At 56.9% G+C, this 17,141-nt stretch overlaps 3 protein-coding genes across 16 annotated transcripts in view; 2 read left to right on the forward strand and 1 right to left on the reverse strand.

The window, feature by feature from the left end:
* DGCR2 (DiGeorge syndrome critical region gene 2) overlaps window positions 1-15,521 on the reverse strand; it is a 99,656-nt gene extending 84,135 nt beyond the window's left edge. For 4 of the 14 annotated variants that reach the window (XM_077874668.1, XM_077874660.1, XM_077874656.1 and 1 more), the window contains exon 1: window positions 7,098-7,433. In XM_077874668.1, coding sequence (XP_077730794.1) covers window positions 7,098-7,176 — 79 coding nt within the window. In that variant the 5' untranslated portion in view covers window positions 7,177-7,433. Of the gene's footprint in view, window positions 1-7,097; window positions 7,434-8,960; window positions 9,224-9,588; window positions 9,738-12,562; window positions 12,759-15,367 lie in introns of those variants that run through there. The other 10 variants (XM_077874669.1, XM_077874658.1, XM_077874657.1 and 7 more) reach the window with 6 other exon arrangements.
* Window positions 9,757-11,227, forward strand: TSSK1B (testis specific serine kinase 1B). The gene has a single exon (XM_077874671.1). It carries the CDS (start codon window positions 9,917-9,919, stop codon window positions 11,024-11,026), a length of 1,110 nt encoding a protein of 369 aa, XP_077730797.1. The 5' UTR covers window positions 9,757-9,916; the 3' UTR covers window positions 11,027-11,227.
* A 7-nt stretch (window positions 15,522-15,528) lies between the features above and the next one.
* Window positions 15,529-16,950, forward strand: TSSK2 (testis specific serine kinase 2). The gene has a single exon (XM_077874672.1). It carries the CDS (start codon window positions 15,664-15,666, stop codon window positions 16,738-16,740), a length of 1,077 nt encoding a protein of 358 aa, XP_077730798.1. The 5' UTR covers window positions 15,529-15,663; the 3' UTR covers window positions 16,741-16,950.
* The last annotated feature ends 191 nt before the right edge of the window (window positions 16,951-17,141 follow it).

Consider the following 17,141-nt stretch of genomic DNA (forward strand, 5'->3'; position numbering starts at 1 on the left):
GTTCATAGTACTACTCCTGCAACTTATCTGTCTGTATGAATGTTCCCAAAGTAGAAAGTTTAAAAAAACAACAACAAAAGAATGAAGTATCCCTCTGCCTCCTTCTGAAGGAAGATATTTTGAAATCTTATATCTTTTTATAATTAAGCTTCCTCATACCAATAAAACAATGCTGTCCACTCGATCTTTGGTTTCATTTTTGCCCTTAAGGGAACTCTCTACTGAATGATTTTGCTCATGTCAATGTCCCCTTAAATGGGCACTCTAATTCTAAATTATCCTTGGTGAAATTATGCCATTTAGATACATAAGCACACAAATTTGAGTTACAGCATAAATACATGTGAAATCCAGGAGCCAAACCTGAAATTGTTGCAGATCTAGCTTTAAACTGAGACCCAAAAAACCCAAAAAAACAAAAAAACAAAACTGAGACAAACACATCATGAGGGTCTGGAAGCAGCCAGCTGAAGCACTGCCTCTGTATTTTAGCACTCAGGTCCCCCAGCCTAATGGCCATGCCGTCTCTAACTGTAAATCTCACTAACATGCAGCTTCTGGTTGATGAAAAGCTTAGGTAAGATGCCCAGAACCAGACCTCACAGACAAAGGAGAATAAGGCTGAGGAAAGTTCTCACAAAATCTTGTCAAAAAGAGAATAGCTGGGCAGCCTCGGTGGTTCAATGGTTTAGCGCCTCCTTCAGCCCAGGGCATGATCCCGGAGGTCCAGGATCAAGTCCCACGTCAGGCTCCCTGCATGGAGCCTACTTCTCCCTCTGCCTGTGTCTCTGCCTCTCTCTCTCTCTCTCTCTTTCTGTGTCTCTATGAATAGATAAATAAAATCTTAAAAAAAAAAAAAAACAGAATAGTCAACAGCTGAGGGTAGACAGACAACAAAGTTATCAAACTGATGGCTAGCTGTCAGCAATCTGGAAGCCAGCCTACAGAGAGAAACTGGAAGGGGGCAGGGGCACGGACTGAGGACAATGACCAGCCCAAGCTGGCTGAAGCAAATGCCACACGAAGCAGAGAAGAGGGAGAAAACCAAAGGGCAAGTATGGCAGTTCTTGCGCCCACCAGCTCTTAAGCAAGGCTTGTGCTATGCAATGGCTCAAGGAAGGCCAAACCATGCCCTCATGCAGGGGAAGTCCGGTTCTCACGTCTCAGTGCCCCGCAAGTCCATCAGAGAGGAAGCCCAGCCCACTCATCCCTAAGGCTTCTTGCCCAACCCACCCCCACCTCCACCCCCACCCCAGGCTGGGTGTCTGGTGAACTTCAACAAGGATCCACGTTCGTGAGAAGCCCTCACCCACTCTCACCTCCCAGCCCAGCTCACCCCCACAATGTGAGCTCCAGGCCAGCTGGCTCCGCAGCCCCCCCCCTCAATACACCGGTCCTCCAAAGGCGTTCTTGCAGGCAGCCGCAAGGCCCTCATCCTCACCACCCCCACCAGGGGCAGCTGTGAAGCCCGCTGGCTAAGGGAGCTGTTGCTCTTTATGTCAAAATATAAATAGCCATTTGTGCATTTGTTCAATAACTGATTTCTGAGAGCCCACTCTGTGCCAAACTAGGCCTAGGGGACACAACATGAACGTGACAAAGAATAAAACGTGTCAGTATGAACAATCATAGCCCTGTCCAAAGCACCGCGGCTGTTTTGAGGGCTCTAGGAAGCCACATACACCCCCTCTCAAACCATGGGAATGGCTAGACTCATTTAGCGCTCACTTTGTGTCAGACAGTTGCTCAAAGCCGCTTCACTCTGCTGCCTCCCAGGTGGGCGTTCTCTCCAAGAAACATGCCCTTATGCATACACACTCATGCACCCAGACTTTCGGGGGGGGGGGGTGTCCCTTACACTCTCTAAAGTCCATTCGGAGCTAACATGAATGGCCTTTTTGTCAGACATGTGTTAGAGCTTTATACTCCTTGATTTTAATTCTCACAGCATCTCTCTAAAGTATGTTCTATCATGTCTGTGTTACAGATGAGGAAATTGAAGCTCAGTGCAGTCAGAGCGGGCAACACAGTGAGCCCTGATGCCCAGTCATGCAACTCTAGGGTTCATGCTCTTAACCCACCACACTGGACTCACTGTGATCTAACCACAGCCACTCCTTCACCAAATGGCTTGTGTGAAGCAACACAAGACCTGAGCTTTCCTCCCTTCCAGGTCGATCAACGCCCAGAAGCCCCAGGACACTCTGGGTCTGCAGCTCACAGTGCTCCAACCATGGCCCACTGGCCATTCACCCACCCCTGGAATTGCCCTGTCAAGGCAACCACGTCCACACTGATGGAACACACAGCCCAGCTTGAAGCAACAGGACAAGATGTGACTGACTTTCACTAAACACCCCAAGTAATTGGTAAATCACACCAGAAACAAAAATACAGCTATCACAGAATAACCATACTTTGAGCCCACCCATCATTCTAGCAAAGCGTTGGCCCAAAATTGGGCTCTCGAGATTACTGACCTGCTCTGCAGATTGGAAGAGGAAGGGATCACTCACCAAAATCTCAGCACCCCAAACACAAAAGCTCATGGGATGAGATAACAATCTGGCAGTGTAAAACAGAAAAACCATTTAATCAGTCCCTCGCTGTCTCCTAGGTCTTAAATGCTGTCAGTGATACATTCCACTTAGAGTTGAGAAACTACCAAAGTTTCCCTATGCCAAGTACCAAGAGAGGCAGAGGAACAGAGGTAAGAGATCACCCGTGCAGGGAGGGCCAATGACTAGATCACCTGCCATGTCAGCTAAGAGGACAAGCCTCAGTGCTGCCCAACTACTCAGGGGAGAAGAAGGGGTAAGGAAAGTGCCAATGAGCTAGCCTGGGTAGCAGGACCAAAGAAGGTCACAGGCAAAAGCCAGAGGAACAGGAAAGGCACAGCCTAACAGCGTCAAGAAGGTGCAGACCTGTCTGGCAAAGTGTGCGACAGCAGCAGATTCTCCATTCCTAACACAAGAACCACCAACTGAAATAATAACCTGACTCGCTGCCACCTGGGCCAACCGGAGCTTAACCACAGTGCTTCCTGTGCCCTCAATACTTTTCCATGTTGACGGTGCCCGGCACACAGCAGGTGGGAGTTGGCGACAGTGCCCCGTACACAGCAGGCTGTGGTGAGGGCTTGTTACAGGGCTGTGGGGGGGGCATCACCATTCATCTCCCAGGGGCGCCAGGTACCAGGAGCCTCCTCCTGCTCTCGGCAGTGGCCAAAGTGTTCAGGAGAAAAGGCTCACTTACTCTCACATAGTTCAGAAGATAAATTATGTGCGTGCCTACACACACATGCACGTGCATACACAAGGTTATCAGGCAGATAAGGTAAAACAAGGTAAGTCTGAGTAGAGGATATACAGGTGCTCTTTGAATGAATTTTATTCTTGCAACTTTTCTGTAATCTTAAAATTATTTCCAAATTTTCTTTGTGTGTTAAAAAAAAAAAAAAAAAGAATTCATTAGTCAGCAAGGTTGGGAAGTATGTTAACACTACTTTCCAACTAAAAAGAATGAAACCGTTAAGCCGAAAGCACAATCAGCCAGTGAATCAAGTTCTACAGTGTTACGGGCGGGTGGGCTGTAAAGGAAAGAGCTCACTCAGAACGTGCCTGGCAAGCCCAAGTGCAGGTTCAACTTCCCAGCTACTTCTACGAGCTTCACCAACGTCTGCTTATAAAATATCCACACTCTCCCTATTCACTAACTCAAGTGCTGCTCCAAAAGCAACATGCTACAGCCACTGACTGGTCAGCTCACTGAAGATTTTCAGTTCGGCAGACAGCAGCCCGCTCTGGGTCCCTAACGACAAAGGGGAAAGAACCCTTAAATCAGAATCAACTTACCTGGGTTTGAATCCCAACTATGCTGCTCACCAGCTATACGACCTGATGCAAGTCATTTGCCTCTCCCAGCCAGCTTTTCCAACAGCTTCCAGGCCTGCCACCTCATCTGGCAGCCTCACTGAACACAAGTGCTGGGAGAGAGCTCACTTAGAGAAAGCAAATGTTCTCTCAGCTATGAACGGTGGGGTCACCCTGGACAGAGCCGTGGCTAACACAGCGGCATGATGTTCTTCCATAATTGAAGCTAGAAAAACAGGTTTAGAATCAGCAATCGCTGCTGCGTTACCTGCACACCTGGAGAAAGGGTCACTGGCCCCCAAAAGCCCCTCAGCAGAGGTCTCCAACTCCCCTTCTCACCAAAGCCCCAGCAGAGAGAGAGAACACACACCACCACTGGTTGTTATGGCCGACGGCAAAAGGGACTTGGGGCTGGTTCTAACCCTCAGATCAGAGTATTTAGATGGAAAATAGCTCCACAGCTGGAGTTAAGGAGGCCAGGGCAGGACATACACAGCTGGGGTAGACAGAGGCTCAACCTAGGGCACATGATGGGAACACAGGCCAGACATCGAGGACTAAAAGCTCATCGCAGCCACTCAGTTTCATGAGCTCTCTGTGGTCATCTCTCTATTTATAAAATGGGGCTAAGGGCAGTCACCCACCTCAGAGGGACCACCTGCGAGTTCATCAGCGCACACGTTAGTACACACTGGAATAGCATCTGGCATGTAACACATCCTCAATCAACCAAGATCAAAAATGCATTTAAAAGAAATTTTGCCAAAAGGTCAAGCTGAGCGCTCTCTTGTTGCCCCCACTCTGAAAGGCCTCCCACCCTGGCCTGCACCAGGGAAGAACCAAGGACTCCCTCCCTCCTGGGGAACAAGTTCTCCCTGGTGCCCTCCTCACACCCAAGGACAGGTCTAAGCCGGGACTGTGATAGAAAGAATGCAGGTTAAGAGTAGGGAAGCTCTCCTTCCCAAGCGCCGGCCAAAAGACCTCTGCCTGGAAGGACAAGAGCACAGACAAGCACCCAAGGAGAGCATCTGACTCAGAGGGAGACAGGCCCTTGCTGCTCAGCCAAAATCAGGGCACCAGCTGGAGCCCCTGGGAATTTGCAGAGCAACTCAAGATACCCCCAGGAGCCACTGCGAAGTGCTGATCTGGAAAGTCATGGGATGGATGCAAAGGGCAACTTTGCTCCCTCAACCAGAGACACCTCCCTGCCCCAACCCAGACCAAAATGTGGGATCTCCTGTGAAGCCCTCCCCTGCTTCACAGGTACAAATGACTAGCCAGTCACCTCTGCTGCTTGCATCTAAGCCCCCACACTCAATGGCCTGATTTACATCTAGTTTCTACTCCATACCTAAAGGGCACTCCTAGAGGAAGGGATTTATTCAATGCATTTGAGAATCCCTAGTGGTAGGCAGATAGGGAGCACTTGAAAACTCCGGAACTGCTGCTAGCCAGCTGGCATGATACATGGACAGAGAGCAAAGGAAGGGGTGCTGGGGACATTTGTCACCTCTATCACCCAGGCAGGAGATGCTGGACCTGGAACCAGAGGCACCCCAAGAAAGACAAGCGTGATGTGTGGCTTGGTCCCTCAGTCTACCTGAGGGACTGATACGCAAAACTGGGACTCAAGAGCCAAAACCGAATGATGTGTCACCTCTCTACAGATGCCTCTCTAAAAAACTTAATCTAAATAACTTAATCACAAGAAGCCAGAAATCCATTGGCTCTGGACCTCAAGAGTCCATTCAGTACTCCCTCCAAAGGCAGGCCTTTTTCTGGCTTCCATTCCTACTAAAGCCACCCCACAACCAGTCACCCTCCTGCCCAGAGAACCATCAGAAACAGCAAGCAACCAGCTCTATTCAGGGAGGCCAGAAAAGCATCAGTGAAGTGACTCCCAGGTTTAGCATGAGCCCAGGGCCTCGGGCACCCAGTAAACGCTAGAGGGGAGACAGCACTCTGTAAGGATGACAAAGGCAGAGAGGTGTGTCCCATCTGTGGTGAGAGCCCTGGCTGAAGCACCACCGGGAGTGCCACACCACTGTGCCCCCCAGGCTGCCTTTACACACAGAGATCTGATACAGCTCACAGACAATGGCCTTGGACACGTCCGCCTTTACGGGCCCCTTCCTCTATTAAAAAAATCACGAAGAATCATACTTTTCAAATGCACTGGTATAAAGACACAAAATCTGTACGTGTATATTTCAACATTTTCTTTGACCTAAAAGGTAAGGGTTTTTTCCTTGCTGATTTTAAAAGACCACTTAAAAGCAGTCATTGTGAGCCCCCAGCACCAGGCCTCCTGAGCCTGACAAATGAATGCACCCTGCACATGGGGATTGGATTTCTGCTGCTGCAGTTCAATGGAGGAGAGGGTACACAACAACAAACAGGTAGAAATAAAAATTATCCCGGACCTTCCGGCTGCCATGATTCTGATTCTCCCCAAGCTTACTTATAAAACCACGAGCTGCGAGGGGGGTTCCAAAAGCATTTAATTATCACATTCAAGGAACATTCCTAAGGGCCTGGCAGTGTCCAGGCGCCAGCGGCGGAGACCGGGCCGCAGCACCAGTCTCTGCCCCAGGAAGCTTTGCCTCCCGCGTGCGGTGCTTGGTGGACTCCCAGTGGTACCTCCTTGGGCCGGTCTCTGGGCTGAGTAGTTCTCAACTGCAACACCTCACTGAGTGACAATAAGCGACACAGCCACCACTCTCCAGCCAAGGAGTTTCCAGGGCTGAGACGCTGGCACCAAACGTGGGAAACCAGGTGCCTCCGAGGGCTGCTCTCTCGACCCCCGTACTCCAGCCTGACCCCAGCCGCTGGGCAAGGTGGGCGCGCCCCAGGGGCACAGCTCCTTGGCCAAAGAACTCCCAGGCCCCTGAAGTTAGGTCGGGCCCCGCACATCGCTCGATTCCCAAAGCGCGCAGCGCTCCACGGACACGGATCCAAAGGTAACATCCCTCGAGAACAAAGTTCCATGATGTACGAGTCGCTCTGAGCCCGGGTAAACTCTCCGCACGGGCCCGGGCGGGGGACGCGGCGGCCCCGGGGCAGGCCTAGCCGGCGCCCTCCGGGGGCGCGGCCCCGCCCGGGCAGGGAGGTCTCGGCGACCCCGGCCGCGCACACCTCGGGCCGCGCACACCGCCAGCCCCGCCCCGCCCCCGCCCCCGCCCCCACACGCCGCCCCCACCGCGCCGCGCCCACCGCGCCGCGCACCTGGCCGCAGCGGCTCGGTGACGGTGAGCACGAGCAGGAAGAGCAGCAAGAAGGCACCGCTGTCTGCCTTGGGCACCATTTATCCTCCGTTCATCGTCCCCGGGGCGGCCGCGTGACCCCGCGGGGAGGCCGGACCGGGCCGGGCAGAGGGTCAGGGGAGGGCCGGGCTGAGGGTCAGGGGACCGGGCCGGCTGAGGGCTGGGGGCCGGGCGCGGAAGGGCGGCAGGAAAGGCTCCGGCGACGCTGCGGCTACAGCGCGCCGCGGAATCGCGCGCACTCCCGGCCTCAGTCCTGGGCTCCGACTCCGGCTCCGCGCAAGATGGCGGCCGTCCTGCTCCGCTCCGCGCCGCCCCCCGCCCGCGCCGCTGGCGCCGGCCAATGAGCGCCGAGGCGAGGGGCGGGGCCGCCGCTCCCCCCAGCTCACCGCCCCCCCGCCCGCGCCGCTGGCGCCAGCCAATGAGCGCCGAGGCGAGGGGCGGGGCCTGCCGCTCCCCCTCTCGGATCCCCGGCCGGGCGGGGGGCGGAGCCTGAGCGGCGGTGCCCGAAAGGGGCGAGGCCTGCGGCTGGGACGGCGCGGGGCGGGGACTGGGAGGCGGGCCCGGCTGGCGGGCGGGACCTCCAAGAGTCAAGCGTGCCATTGGTTAAGCAGAGAGGTGGGGCTCGGGGGTGGGGCCCGGGCAGTAGGGCCTCCGAAGGGCCGGGATCCGAGGGCAGGACGCGCAGGGCAGGGGCGGTGGGGGAAGGGCAACGGGCCAAGAGGAGGGACACAGACAGGGGCGGGGCGCAGCGGGCCGAGGCGGCGGGGAGCGGGGGGGTCTAGGAGCAGCCCTGGAGGGCGGGGCGTGGAGAAGGGGAGGGACATGGTGGACCTGGGCGAAGGTGGACACGGGGGTCTGCACACCTTGCAGACCTGCAGGTCCAACAGTGCTCCCTAAAGTGGGCCTCTAAAGGCAGAACCGCAGCGGATAAGGGATGAGGAAAACTGCTTGAGGTTGCGGCAAGAGGGGGGTATAGAGAATCCACCCTGTAAAAAAGCAGGCAGATGTGGCTTCCCCAGCACACACTACTGAAAACGTTTCAGATGAGGAAATAGCCTAAAGGAGTGTCATACAAGGAGAGCTGACAGGCAAGCCCAGATCCCAGCCTGAAGCAGAACTGGCCTCAGGAGGAAGAGCCCTGCCTACACAACGTGGGAGGAGGGGGAGGAATGCTGGGCGCAGCTGCTGCCACAGCAGGCCACCTGTACAGGGAGGAAAGGCTCCCAGTGCTGGCCTCGCACCTATGGGGAGCAAAGTGTCTGTGGCAGAGGACACAGCACATGGAGTGTCCTCAGCAGAGGACACAGCACATGGAGTGTCCTCAGCAGGAGGGGAGCAAACTGGTCAACGGAAGGACCCCCAACCACACACACAAGGCCTGGTACAAGGTGAAGATAGGAGCACAGGAAAGGGGGGCCCATCTTAGCCCCATCCACTTCCAGCCCCACCAACTTCCTCCCCGGGAGCAGTCCCCCCAAGTCCCTTCAAGGTACGATCCTCCAGAATGTCCCAGGATTCCAGCCTGTGACACTCAGGGTCACTGAGAGAGGTACCCGCTCCCAATGAGTGGATATGGCCAAGGTAAAACCCAAGGCTTGGCCAGACCTGCCTGCTCCTGCTCCCTCAGGCCTGTAGCAGGTGCTAGACAAAGGGCCCCACTTCAGGCACAAACAGTGGTCCCTGTCCAACAGTGCCCTGGCTGTTTGCATTGTCCTCATGGAACATTCCCAGGAGCAGCTGCTGCACTCAGAGGGATCCACACCCAACCTTCAATGTGCCCAGGGAGCCAAGCCAGAATTACAGACCCCCCAGGGAGGGAACTCACAGCTCAGAGCAGATAACCCTGCCAGTTGTCCCCCTGCAGAGCCACTGTTGGAGAAGCTGGCCAGCAAAGGTTCAGATGGGGAGAGTAGGACAGGGAGGTGAAAAGTCCAGCCACGCCATGCAGGGAGAAGGCAAAATCCTGGCTTCCAAAATTGTAGTCACGGCTGGCCCAAGAGTCTTTGCCCCTCCTGATCCACCTCCACCTTTGGCCCCCCTGCACGGCCTGCAGGCTGCCTGTGTGGACACCACCAAGGACCTCTAGGACTGAAGGGAGGGAGGAAAGGTCAGGGATATTTTTTTCCCCAGCTCCCTCCTTGTGGGATCACTGCCTCTACACTCTTCCCAGGGTCCAGTGACCGACCTGCCCTTCTTCCAGGGGTCTGTTACTACCCTTGGGGTACCATACACTCAGCTCCCACCTTTGTAAGAAAGAGGACTGTATTAAACTTTCCTTAGACTGCCCTAACTTGAGTATGTCTTTTGCTTCCTGCTGGGACTCAGGCAAATATGACCATCCACTCTGAATTTCTTGGGATGCCCCATGTTACAATAATCAATCCCACAAGTAGGCCTGGCTCCCGGTGTGCAAGCACCAGAAGACCGATGTGTTCCCCTCATCCCCCTCCTACCTCGTCTCAGCCAAATGCAAGGCCACTCTCCTCTGGTCTTTGGTCCACGCCAGCGCCCTGGCTGGCCTTCCAGGATTCCAAGTCCAAGTGGCTCAAGCTAGAGCCTCATTCCCGCAGGGCACTCCTCCTTTATGACTTCACCCACTGAAGTTACCTGGGAGACGATGCTGAACGTTCCACTCCAGAGTCTTGGCCTCTAGGAGGCAGGGACAGCAGGCCCGGCCGGCCCAGAGGACTTTCTGTCCACAGTGTAAATGAGGACGCCGCTGGCCCATGTCCCGCAGGGATGTAGAGGGCAGCCTCAGAGGCACTGGGCGCTCCCGGCACCATGGATGACGCTGCCGTCCTCAAGCAACGAGGCTACATCATGGGGATAAATTTGGGAGAGGGCTCGTATGCAAAAGTCAAATCCGCTTACTCTGAGCGCCTGAAGTTCAACGTGGCGGTCAAGATCATCGACCGCAAGAAAGCCCCCAAGGACTTCTTGGAGAAATTTCTTCCCCGGGAAATTGAGATTCTGGCCATGCTAAACCACCGCTCCATTGTCAAGACCTATGAGATCTTCGAGACATCAGATGGCAAGGTCTACATCGTCATGGAGCTCGGGGTCCAGGGCGACCTGCTCGAGTTCATCAAAACCCGGGGAGCCCTGCACGAGGATGATGCTCGCAGGAAGTTCCATCAGCTGTCCTCGGCCATCAAGTACTGCCATGACCTGGACATCGTCCACCGAGATCTCAAGTGCGAGAACCTCCTCCTTGACAAGGACTTCAACATCAAGCTGTCCGACTTCGGCTTCTCCAAGCGCTGCCTGCGAGATGACAGCGGCCGACTGACTCTGAGCAAGACCTTCTGCGGGTCGGCGGCGTACGCGGCCCCCGAGGTGCTGCAGGGCATCCCCTACCAGCCCAAGGTGTATGACATCTGGAGCCTGGGCGTGATCCTCTACATCATGGTCTGTGGCTCCATGCCCTACGACGACTCCAATATCAAGAAGATGCTGCGCATCCAGAAGGAGCACCGCGTCAACTTCCCCCTCTCCAAGCACCTGACGGGCGAGTGCAAGGACCTCATCTACCGCATGCTACAGCCCGACGTCAACCGGCGGCTGCACATCGACGAGATCCTCAGCCACTGCTGGGTGCAGCCCAAGACACGGGGCCTGTCCTCTGCAGCCATCAACAAGGAGGGGGAGTGCTCCCGGGGTGCTGAGCCCTCGTGGACCCCTGAGACCCCCGACAGAAAGTCTGCCACTAAGGTGGAGCCCCGAGAGGAGGCACGGCCCGAGACAGAGCCCGAGACAAAACCCGAGGAGGAGGAGATGTTGCCAGTGCAGGGGTCGAGGCAGTCGGACACCACAGGCCTTAATGGAGAGCCGCTGAGCAAGGAGACAGAGGAAGAGGCCCTCCCAAAGCCTTCGGAGACACACACCTCATGAGCCTCTCTTGGCCCAGGGGGCCGGCAGAGAACGAAGCAGAGCTCATGGCTTTGAGCCCGAGCTCCAAAGAAGCCAAGGGACAAGCCAAAGAAGGAAGACTGTCCTGGATGAGCCACTATTTTCGTCAGTTTCTCCTCCCTCCCCTTGAACTTGGTAACCCACATGGCTAAAGAAGCAATAAAATCACTATATTAGTGCAGACCCCAAGGTGCATGTCTTTGCCCCAGCTGACTGCGGTCATCCAGGGAGAGGATCCTGCACTCTCCCTGCCGCCACCCCACTCTCGGATCGATCGCACCGCATTTCACCTCCAGTTTGGGAAAATACATCCCAGTGTGCCCAGCCCTGACTGTGACCTCAGGCCCTGGACCAGAGCAGAGAGCTGAGCAAGGAAGATGCTGTTTCAAGAGGGAGGCCATGAGTGCCATGGTGGGAGGGGGAGAGAGAGGGGGCAGCGAGGACAGAACCAAGAAGGGCAAGGGGGCTGCCTGCAGAAGAGAGGCGCTGTAGGTAGGCAGGGGCTCGTCTGCAGTTGGGGCTGAGGATCTGGGCCCTCAACACCCCAGCGCCACCGCCTTCACAAGGCTGCGGGTGGGGAGGGGGCCTGCAGGGGGCAGATGGACATGCCTCTCAGCCCCTCTGGAGCTCCCCACCCCAGTAGGCAACTCATTTCTTTTGTTCTGTCCACCAGGGTTCCCCCCTCCTCCCGTGGCCAGCCAGCACCCAGGATGCCCTGAGTCATCCTGCCTGTGGTCATTCCCCCTGCCCCACTGGATGGCCCGGCTCCGCCCGGCCTGTACGTTCCACAGTCACACTCTGTGTCCCCGACCACATTCCATTCCCTTCTAGTCCCAGTCTGTCCCCAGGGCTGATGCTCCACGCCAGAGTGGATAAGCAGACCGGTGTGTTCACAATGCTTGCCGTGCCCTGCAGCCGCCAGTCGGTGTCCTTTAGAGGGAGCAGGCCTGCACTCAGCATCGCTGGCTGCCGTGCCCTGCCGGCCCACCCGTGTTATTCTCAGGCTGCTCCCTCTGACCTCAGCCACTGCAGCCCCTTTCTCTTCCTGCCCTGCACTCACCCTGCCACCTTGTGGGTTTGACACATCAAGAGGAAAGCGCCTTCAGACTTATCCCCCTTCTGCCCACGTATCTTGGAAAAACCCCAACCCCAGGCCCTGGGAGAGGTGAAGTCTAGTGAGGGTCCCAGCCCCACTCTCTTTGCACCCCTCCGCACAGCACTCCACCTCTCTGCCTTGCTCCTGCCCTCCCCACAGCCACCTTTGCACATTCTACGTCTTCCTATCTCCATGTTCCTGTGTGTATTCTCGAACACACGACTTGGCTACCGCCATGGCCTCTACCTGCGTCTTTTGTTCCACCAGTGGCCAGAGCCTCCCTTCGGCATGCAGTAGAGATCCCACTGCCCTGGGGAAGGATCCCGGTGTGGGCCTTGGCCTCCCAGCCCCCTCCCTCAGCCCCAGGCCCACCCGTTTATGTGCCAGAATCACACTTGTACATGTGTCCCTGCAGACCTTACCCATGTCTCCAGGATCAGCCGAGGGGCCATGGCCTCCGCAAAGCCTTCAGAACTTGGCAGCCCGCCGCTATAAGCTCTGCTGCTGGGGCAGGCCTGTGAGTGCTGAGGTCCAGGCACAGGACAGGCCCTGGGTGATGTCGGAGGAGCCACCCAATTTTTCCCAGAGGTCCCAGGAACCCAGCGTTGTGCAGATCATCTGGTGACAGAGTAAAATTCCAGAGTACATGGGGCTGGTTGGAGTGGGGACATCCTGAGAAGCTCACGAACCTCCTCACTTTGGTCATCTGTGGCTTGTTGTGGTCGTCGGGCAACATACAGCAAGAGGGCCTGGGAGCAACCCACTATGGCCTAGTCAGAAGGCAAGCCTGGGCAGGAGGGGCCCCAGGGAAAGAGCATCTACTGTGTGCTTTACAGGTGGGGAGACAGCTCAGAGAGGGAGGGCAACTGCCTGAGATCACACAGCACAGAGTGGCAGCCTAGGCGACAGAAGCCCACGCCTCCCCGGGTACCCTCACATTCCAGGCCATTCCAGCTGCTGGGGTCAGCCCTGGCTCAGACCCCTTCAGTGACCCTCCTGAAGGCTTTAGATCAAGACCTTCACCATGGCCTGCACAGTCTGTAGTTCTGTCCCCTCCCACCCTGCACACTCCCGCCACTCTGTGTCCTTTTCAAGCCATCACATGCTCTAGCAGGTTCTGGTCCTCCTCCATGTGGCTAACTCTTCACACCTCAGCCCTCCCAACCTCCCCAAATCCAATCCCAGTTCTTCCCTCACAGCCCTGTGTTCCCATATCATGGCACAGCCACCACTGGTCATTTGCACTGCTGGTGTGACACTGAAGCTCCCTGTCCTCTGGGCTTCAGAAAGGCAAAGGTCCTGTCTAGTTCCAGCATCTGGAACCAACCTTCAAATACCTATTGGGTGAGTGAAAAAATGGAGGAAACCGTAACTCAGAGGGAAGTGGCCTTGCCAGAGTCTGCAGGTCTCCCACGCACAGGGCTGCAGCCTGGGAGGGCTCCTGGAGGCCCCTGGGCCAGTCGAACACTTCCCCTTCCGAACACACCCTGCGTGCGTGCTTGTGCGTGCTTGTGCTGGGTGAAGCCACCTGCTCCCCTGCCCCCAGCTCAGCTCGTGCCTCCTCCACCGTGTCCCCTGAGAACCAAAGAGGCCACACTGTCCTGGGCAAGGGCAGAGTATAAGGAAACAGAATCCACAAAAAACAGAAAAGTGGGTAGGTTGGCAGAGTCAGCCAAAAAGGCAGACATGCAGGGGGTGCCCCAGGGAGAACGTGTGGGAGTGCAGGAGAAAGGGGAGACTGCTCCGGGTCCTGGCCCGCAAATCCTCATGGCCAGCCCCTTTTGGGATGCACAGGAGCGAAGTTCTGGTCATTTCTGCCAAAGACGTCCCAGGGGAGAGCAAGCATCAAGCCAGAGCTACTGCAACTGAAGCTCCAAAGAGCCAGGAGCGGGCCTCAGGGAGGCCGTGGCTGCTGGAGGGCATCTGGACTCCGGCCACGCGGCCCCAGGGATCTTCCAGACAAGCCTCCAGCTGCAGGGAACTCCCCGTGTGCCCCCAGGTGTGTCCACAGAGCCATGCTGGGGCCAAAACGGCAGGCACATCTGCCCAGCACGTCCTCCCCCTCATCCACCTGTACACGGTCTCCTCCGTCACTTCCCCTACCGACCACCCACATAGAGGCAGGCCTCCTGAGGTCCCCCCCCACCCGCTGAACACTGAGCACATGGCACGCCCACATGTGGGCACGGGATGCCTGCCATGGAGACCGAATGAGCAGCAAGCCTTCCAAAGTACCTAAGGAGACACACAAAGGATGCCACGTTTCCCAAAGCAAAAACAAAAGGGTTTTCACATTGCTTTCAGGTGCAAGACAGCTTGAGAGACGCAAATGCCAGGAGTCCATCAGCCTGCCCAGCTCCTCACAAGGATCCTCTCCTCATCCCAGTGCCTGCTCTTACCAGAAGCCCTGGCACCAAGGCTCCGCCCAAGGTCCTGCCCCCTCATGGGCCACCGCTCAGCCCCTCTGTCTCCTGCCGCCCAATCACCCATAGGCCTGCCTTGGTCCAGCCTCCTCTTGTCCAGTCAAAGGCATTGGCCTCCACTCACCCCAAAACGGATCCTCTATGTACCCTGCCAGGGACCATCTTAAAACGTGACTTGAGCCATGGCTCTTCTTGCCCCAGACCCTTCCCTTCTCCTCCACCCTCCCTCCAGATGTAAGACAGCCATTCTCAGAACAAGCCGTCACCTCTTCCAGGCTCTTCCCTACCCGGATGCCTCACCACCTCCTCTACCTGACCGAGGCCTGGCCCATCCTCCAGGCAGGCCCCAGCCCTGGGAACACGCATCTGCCAGTGGGGGGCACAGGGCCCTGCCTGTCCTCCCACCCCACACATGCCCCGCTTACCACAGTGGCACTCCTCTGCCCAGCCTTGTACCCCAGAACAGAAACTGCTCTCATTCACAAGGCTGGGTGGAGCCACCAGCCTGGCCAGACCAGGGCCATTCCTCCCAGGCACCACCAGTTCCAAGGACACAAGTCCTAGAGAGGGTTTTCTTCACACCCCAAAGAAGCTGTAGGAAATAGGCCCTAGTGGGACATGGACTGATGCAGAGTCAGCCCGCACAGCCAGGAGAAAGAAACAGGCATGGGGCTGGCACTCTGGCCTGACCTGGGGGGCCCTCCCTTGGGCCTGACTCAGGACCAGGAAGCCACAGCGAGGAGGAGGAGGAGGAGGAGGAGGAGGAGGAGGAGGAGGAGGAGGAGGAGGAGGAGGGAGGGTTACCGCAGTCCTGGGTGCCGGCTTCCTTCCAGTGGGCGGGGAGTGGGCACTCCCACCAGGCCAGCCTGGCTTCCAAGGTTCCAGGGGCCCGTTTCCCCCAGCTCAGTCCCTACTCCCGGCAGGCTGGCTTTATGACTTCACATGCTGAAGTCACGCGGAGACAATGCTGAGCGTTCCACCCCTCCGAGTCCAGGCCCAGCCCAGCCAGACGGCTCCCCACAGGGTAAATGAGGACAATGCCCGCTGGCCCACGTGGGGAGGGGATGTAGAGCGCAGCGGCGCCAGCCGCTCCTGGCACCATGGATGATGCCGCGGTCCTAAGGAAGAAGGGTTACATCGTGGGCATCAATCTTGGCAAGGGCTCGTACGCAAAAGTCAAATCTGCCTACTCTGAGCGCCTCAAGTTCAACGTGGCGGTCAAGATCATTGACCGAAAGAAGACGCCCACTGACTTCGTGGAGAGATTCCTTCCTCGGGAGATGGACATCCTGGCAACTGTCAACCACCGCTCCATCATCAAGACCTATGAGATCTTTGAGACCTCTGATGGGCGCATCTACATCGTCATGGAGCTCGGGGTCCAGGGCGACCTGCTCGAGTTCATCAAGTGTCGGGGGGCGCTGCACGAGGATGTGGCGCGTAAGATGTTCCGCCAGCTGTCCTCGGCCGTCAAGTACTGCCACGACCTGGACGTCGTCCACCGAGATCTCAAGTGCGAGAACCTCCTCCTCGACAAGGACTTCAACATCAAGCTGTCCGACTTCGGCTTCTCCAAGCGCTGCCTGCGGGATGGCAGCGGCCGCATCATCCTCAGCAAGACCTTCTGCGGGTCGGCGGCGTACGCGGCCCCCGAGGTGCTGCAGGGCATCCCCTACCAGCCCAAGGTGTATGACATCTGGAGCCTGGGCGTGATCCTCTACATCATGGTCTGTGGCTCCATGCCCTACGACGACTCCGACATCAAGAAGATGCTGCGCATCCAGAAGGAGCACCGCGTGGACTTCCCCCGCTCCAAGAACCTGACGGGCGAGTGCAAGGACCTCATCTACCGCATGCTACAGCCCGACGTCAACCGGCGGCTGCACATCGACGAGATCCTCAGCCACTCATGGCTACAGCCCCCCAAGCCCAAAGCCATGTCTTCTGCCTCCTTCAAGAGGGAGGGTGAGGGCAAGTATCGGACGGAGTGCAAACTGGACACCCGGCCAGGCTCGCGGCCCGAGCACCGGCCCGACCACAAGCTGGGAGCCAAAACCCAGCACCGGCTGTTGGTGGTGCCCGAGAACGAGGACAGGATGGAGGACAGGCTGGCCGAGACCTCCAAGGCCAAAGATCATCACGTCACCGGAGCCGAGGTGGGGAAAGCGAGCACCTAGCGGTGCTGTGGGCCCGGGGGGCGCGGTGCATGGTGTGCGCCCACATAAACTAAATAGGCAGGTAGGAGCTGAAGAAGGCACAGGTGCAAGGAACAAGTAAAATCCGTCAATTAAACCACTATTTTGATTACGTTCTATTAGCTTTCTTCCACTTAGTAGCAAAGACGTTAATTACTGACCACCAAATAAACCACAAAGTGTATACAAGCATCAAGAGTGCCCCGTGAGGAGTCTTTTTCTCTAGGACTCAGCCAACCCCCCTCCCTGCGGCGCGGGGGTCTCCAGCGTAGAGGTGCAGGGCCCGGTGCTCGGGGGCAGGCACACTCTCGGTGAGGCCCTGTGGGCCAGAAGACCTCAGCCGCAGCCCACAGCCAGGCCCCCCCACCGTCTCCCTCGGACCT

This window comes from Canis aureus, chromosome 27 (genome assembly GCF_053574225.1).
Source record: "Canis aureus isolate CA01 chromosome 27, VMU_Caureus_v.1.0, whole genome shotgun sequence".
In the NCBI taxonomy this organism is placed as follows: domain Eukaryota; kingdom Metazoa; phylum Chordata; class Mammalia; order Carnivora; family Canidae; genus Canis; species Canis aureus.

Coding starts and splice junctions, on each gene's coding strand:
- TSSK2 (XM_077874672.1), top strand. CDS start 15,664: ATGGATGATGCCGCGGTCCTAAGGAAGAAGGGTTACATCGTGGGCATC.
- TSSK1B (XM_077874671.1), top strand. CDS start 9,917: ATGGATGACGCTGCCGTCCTCAAGCAACGAGGCTACATCATGGGGATA.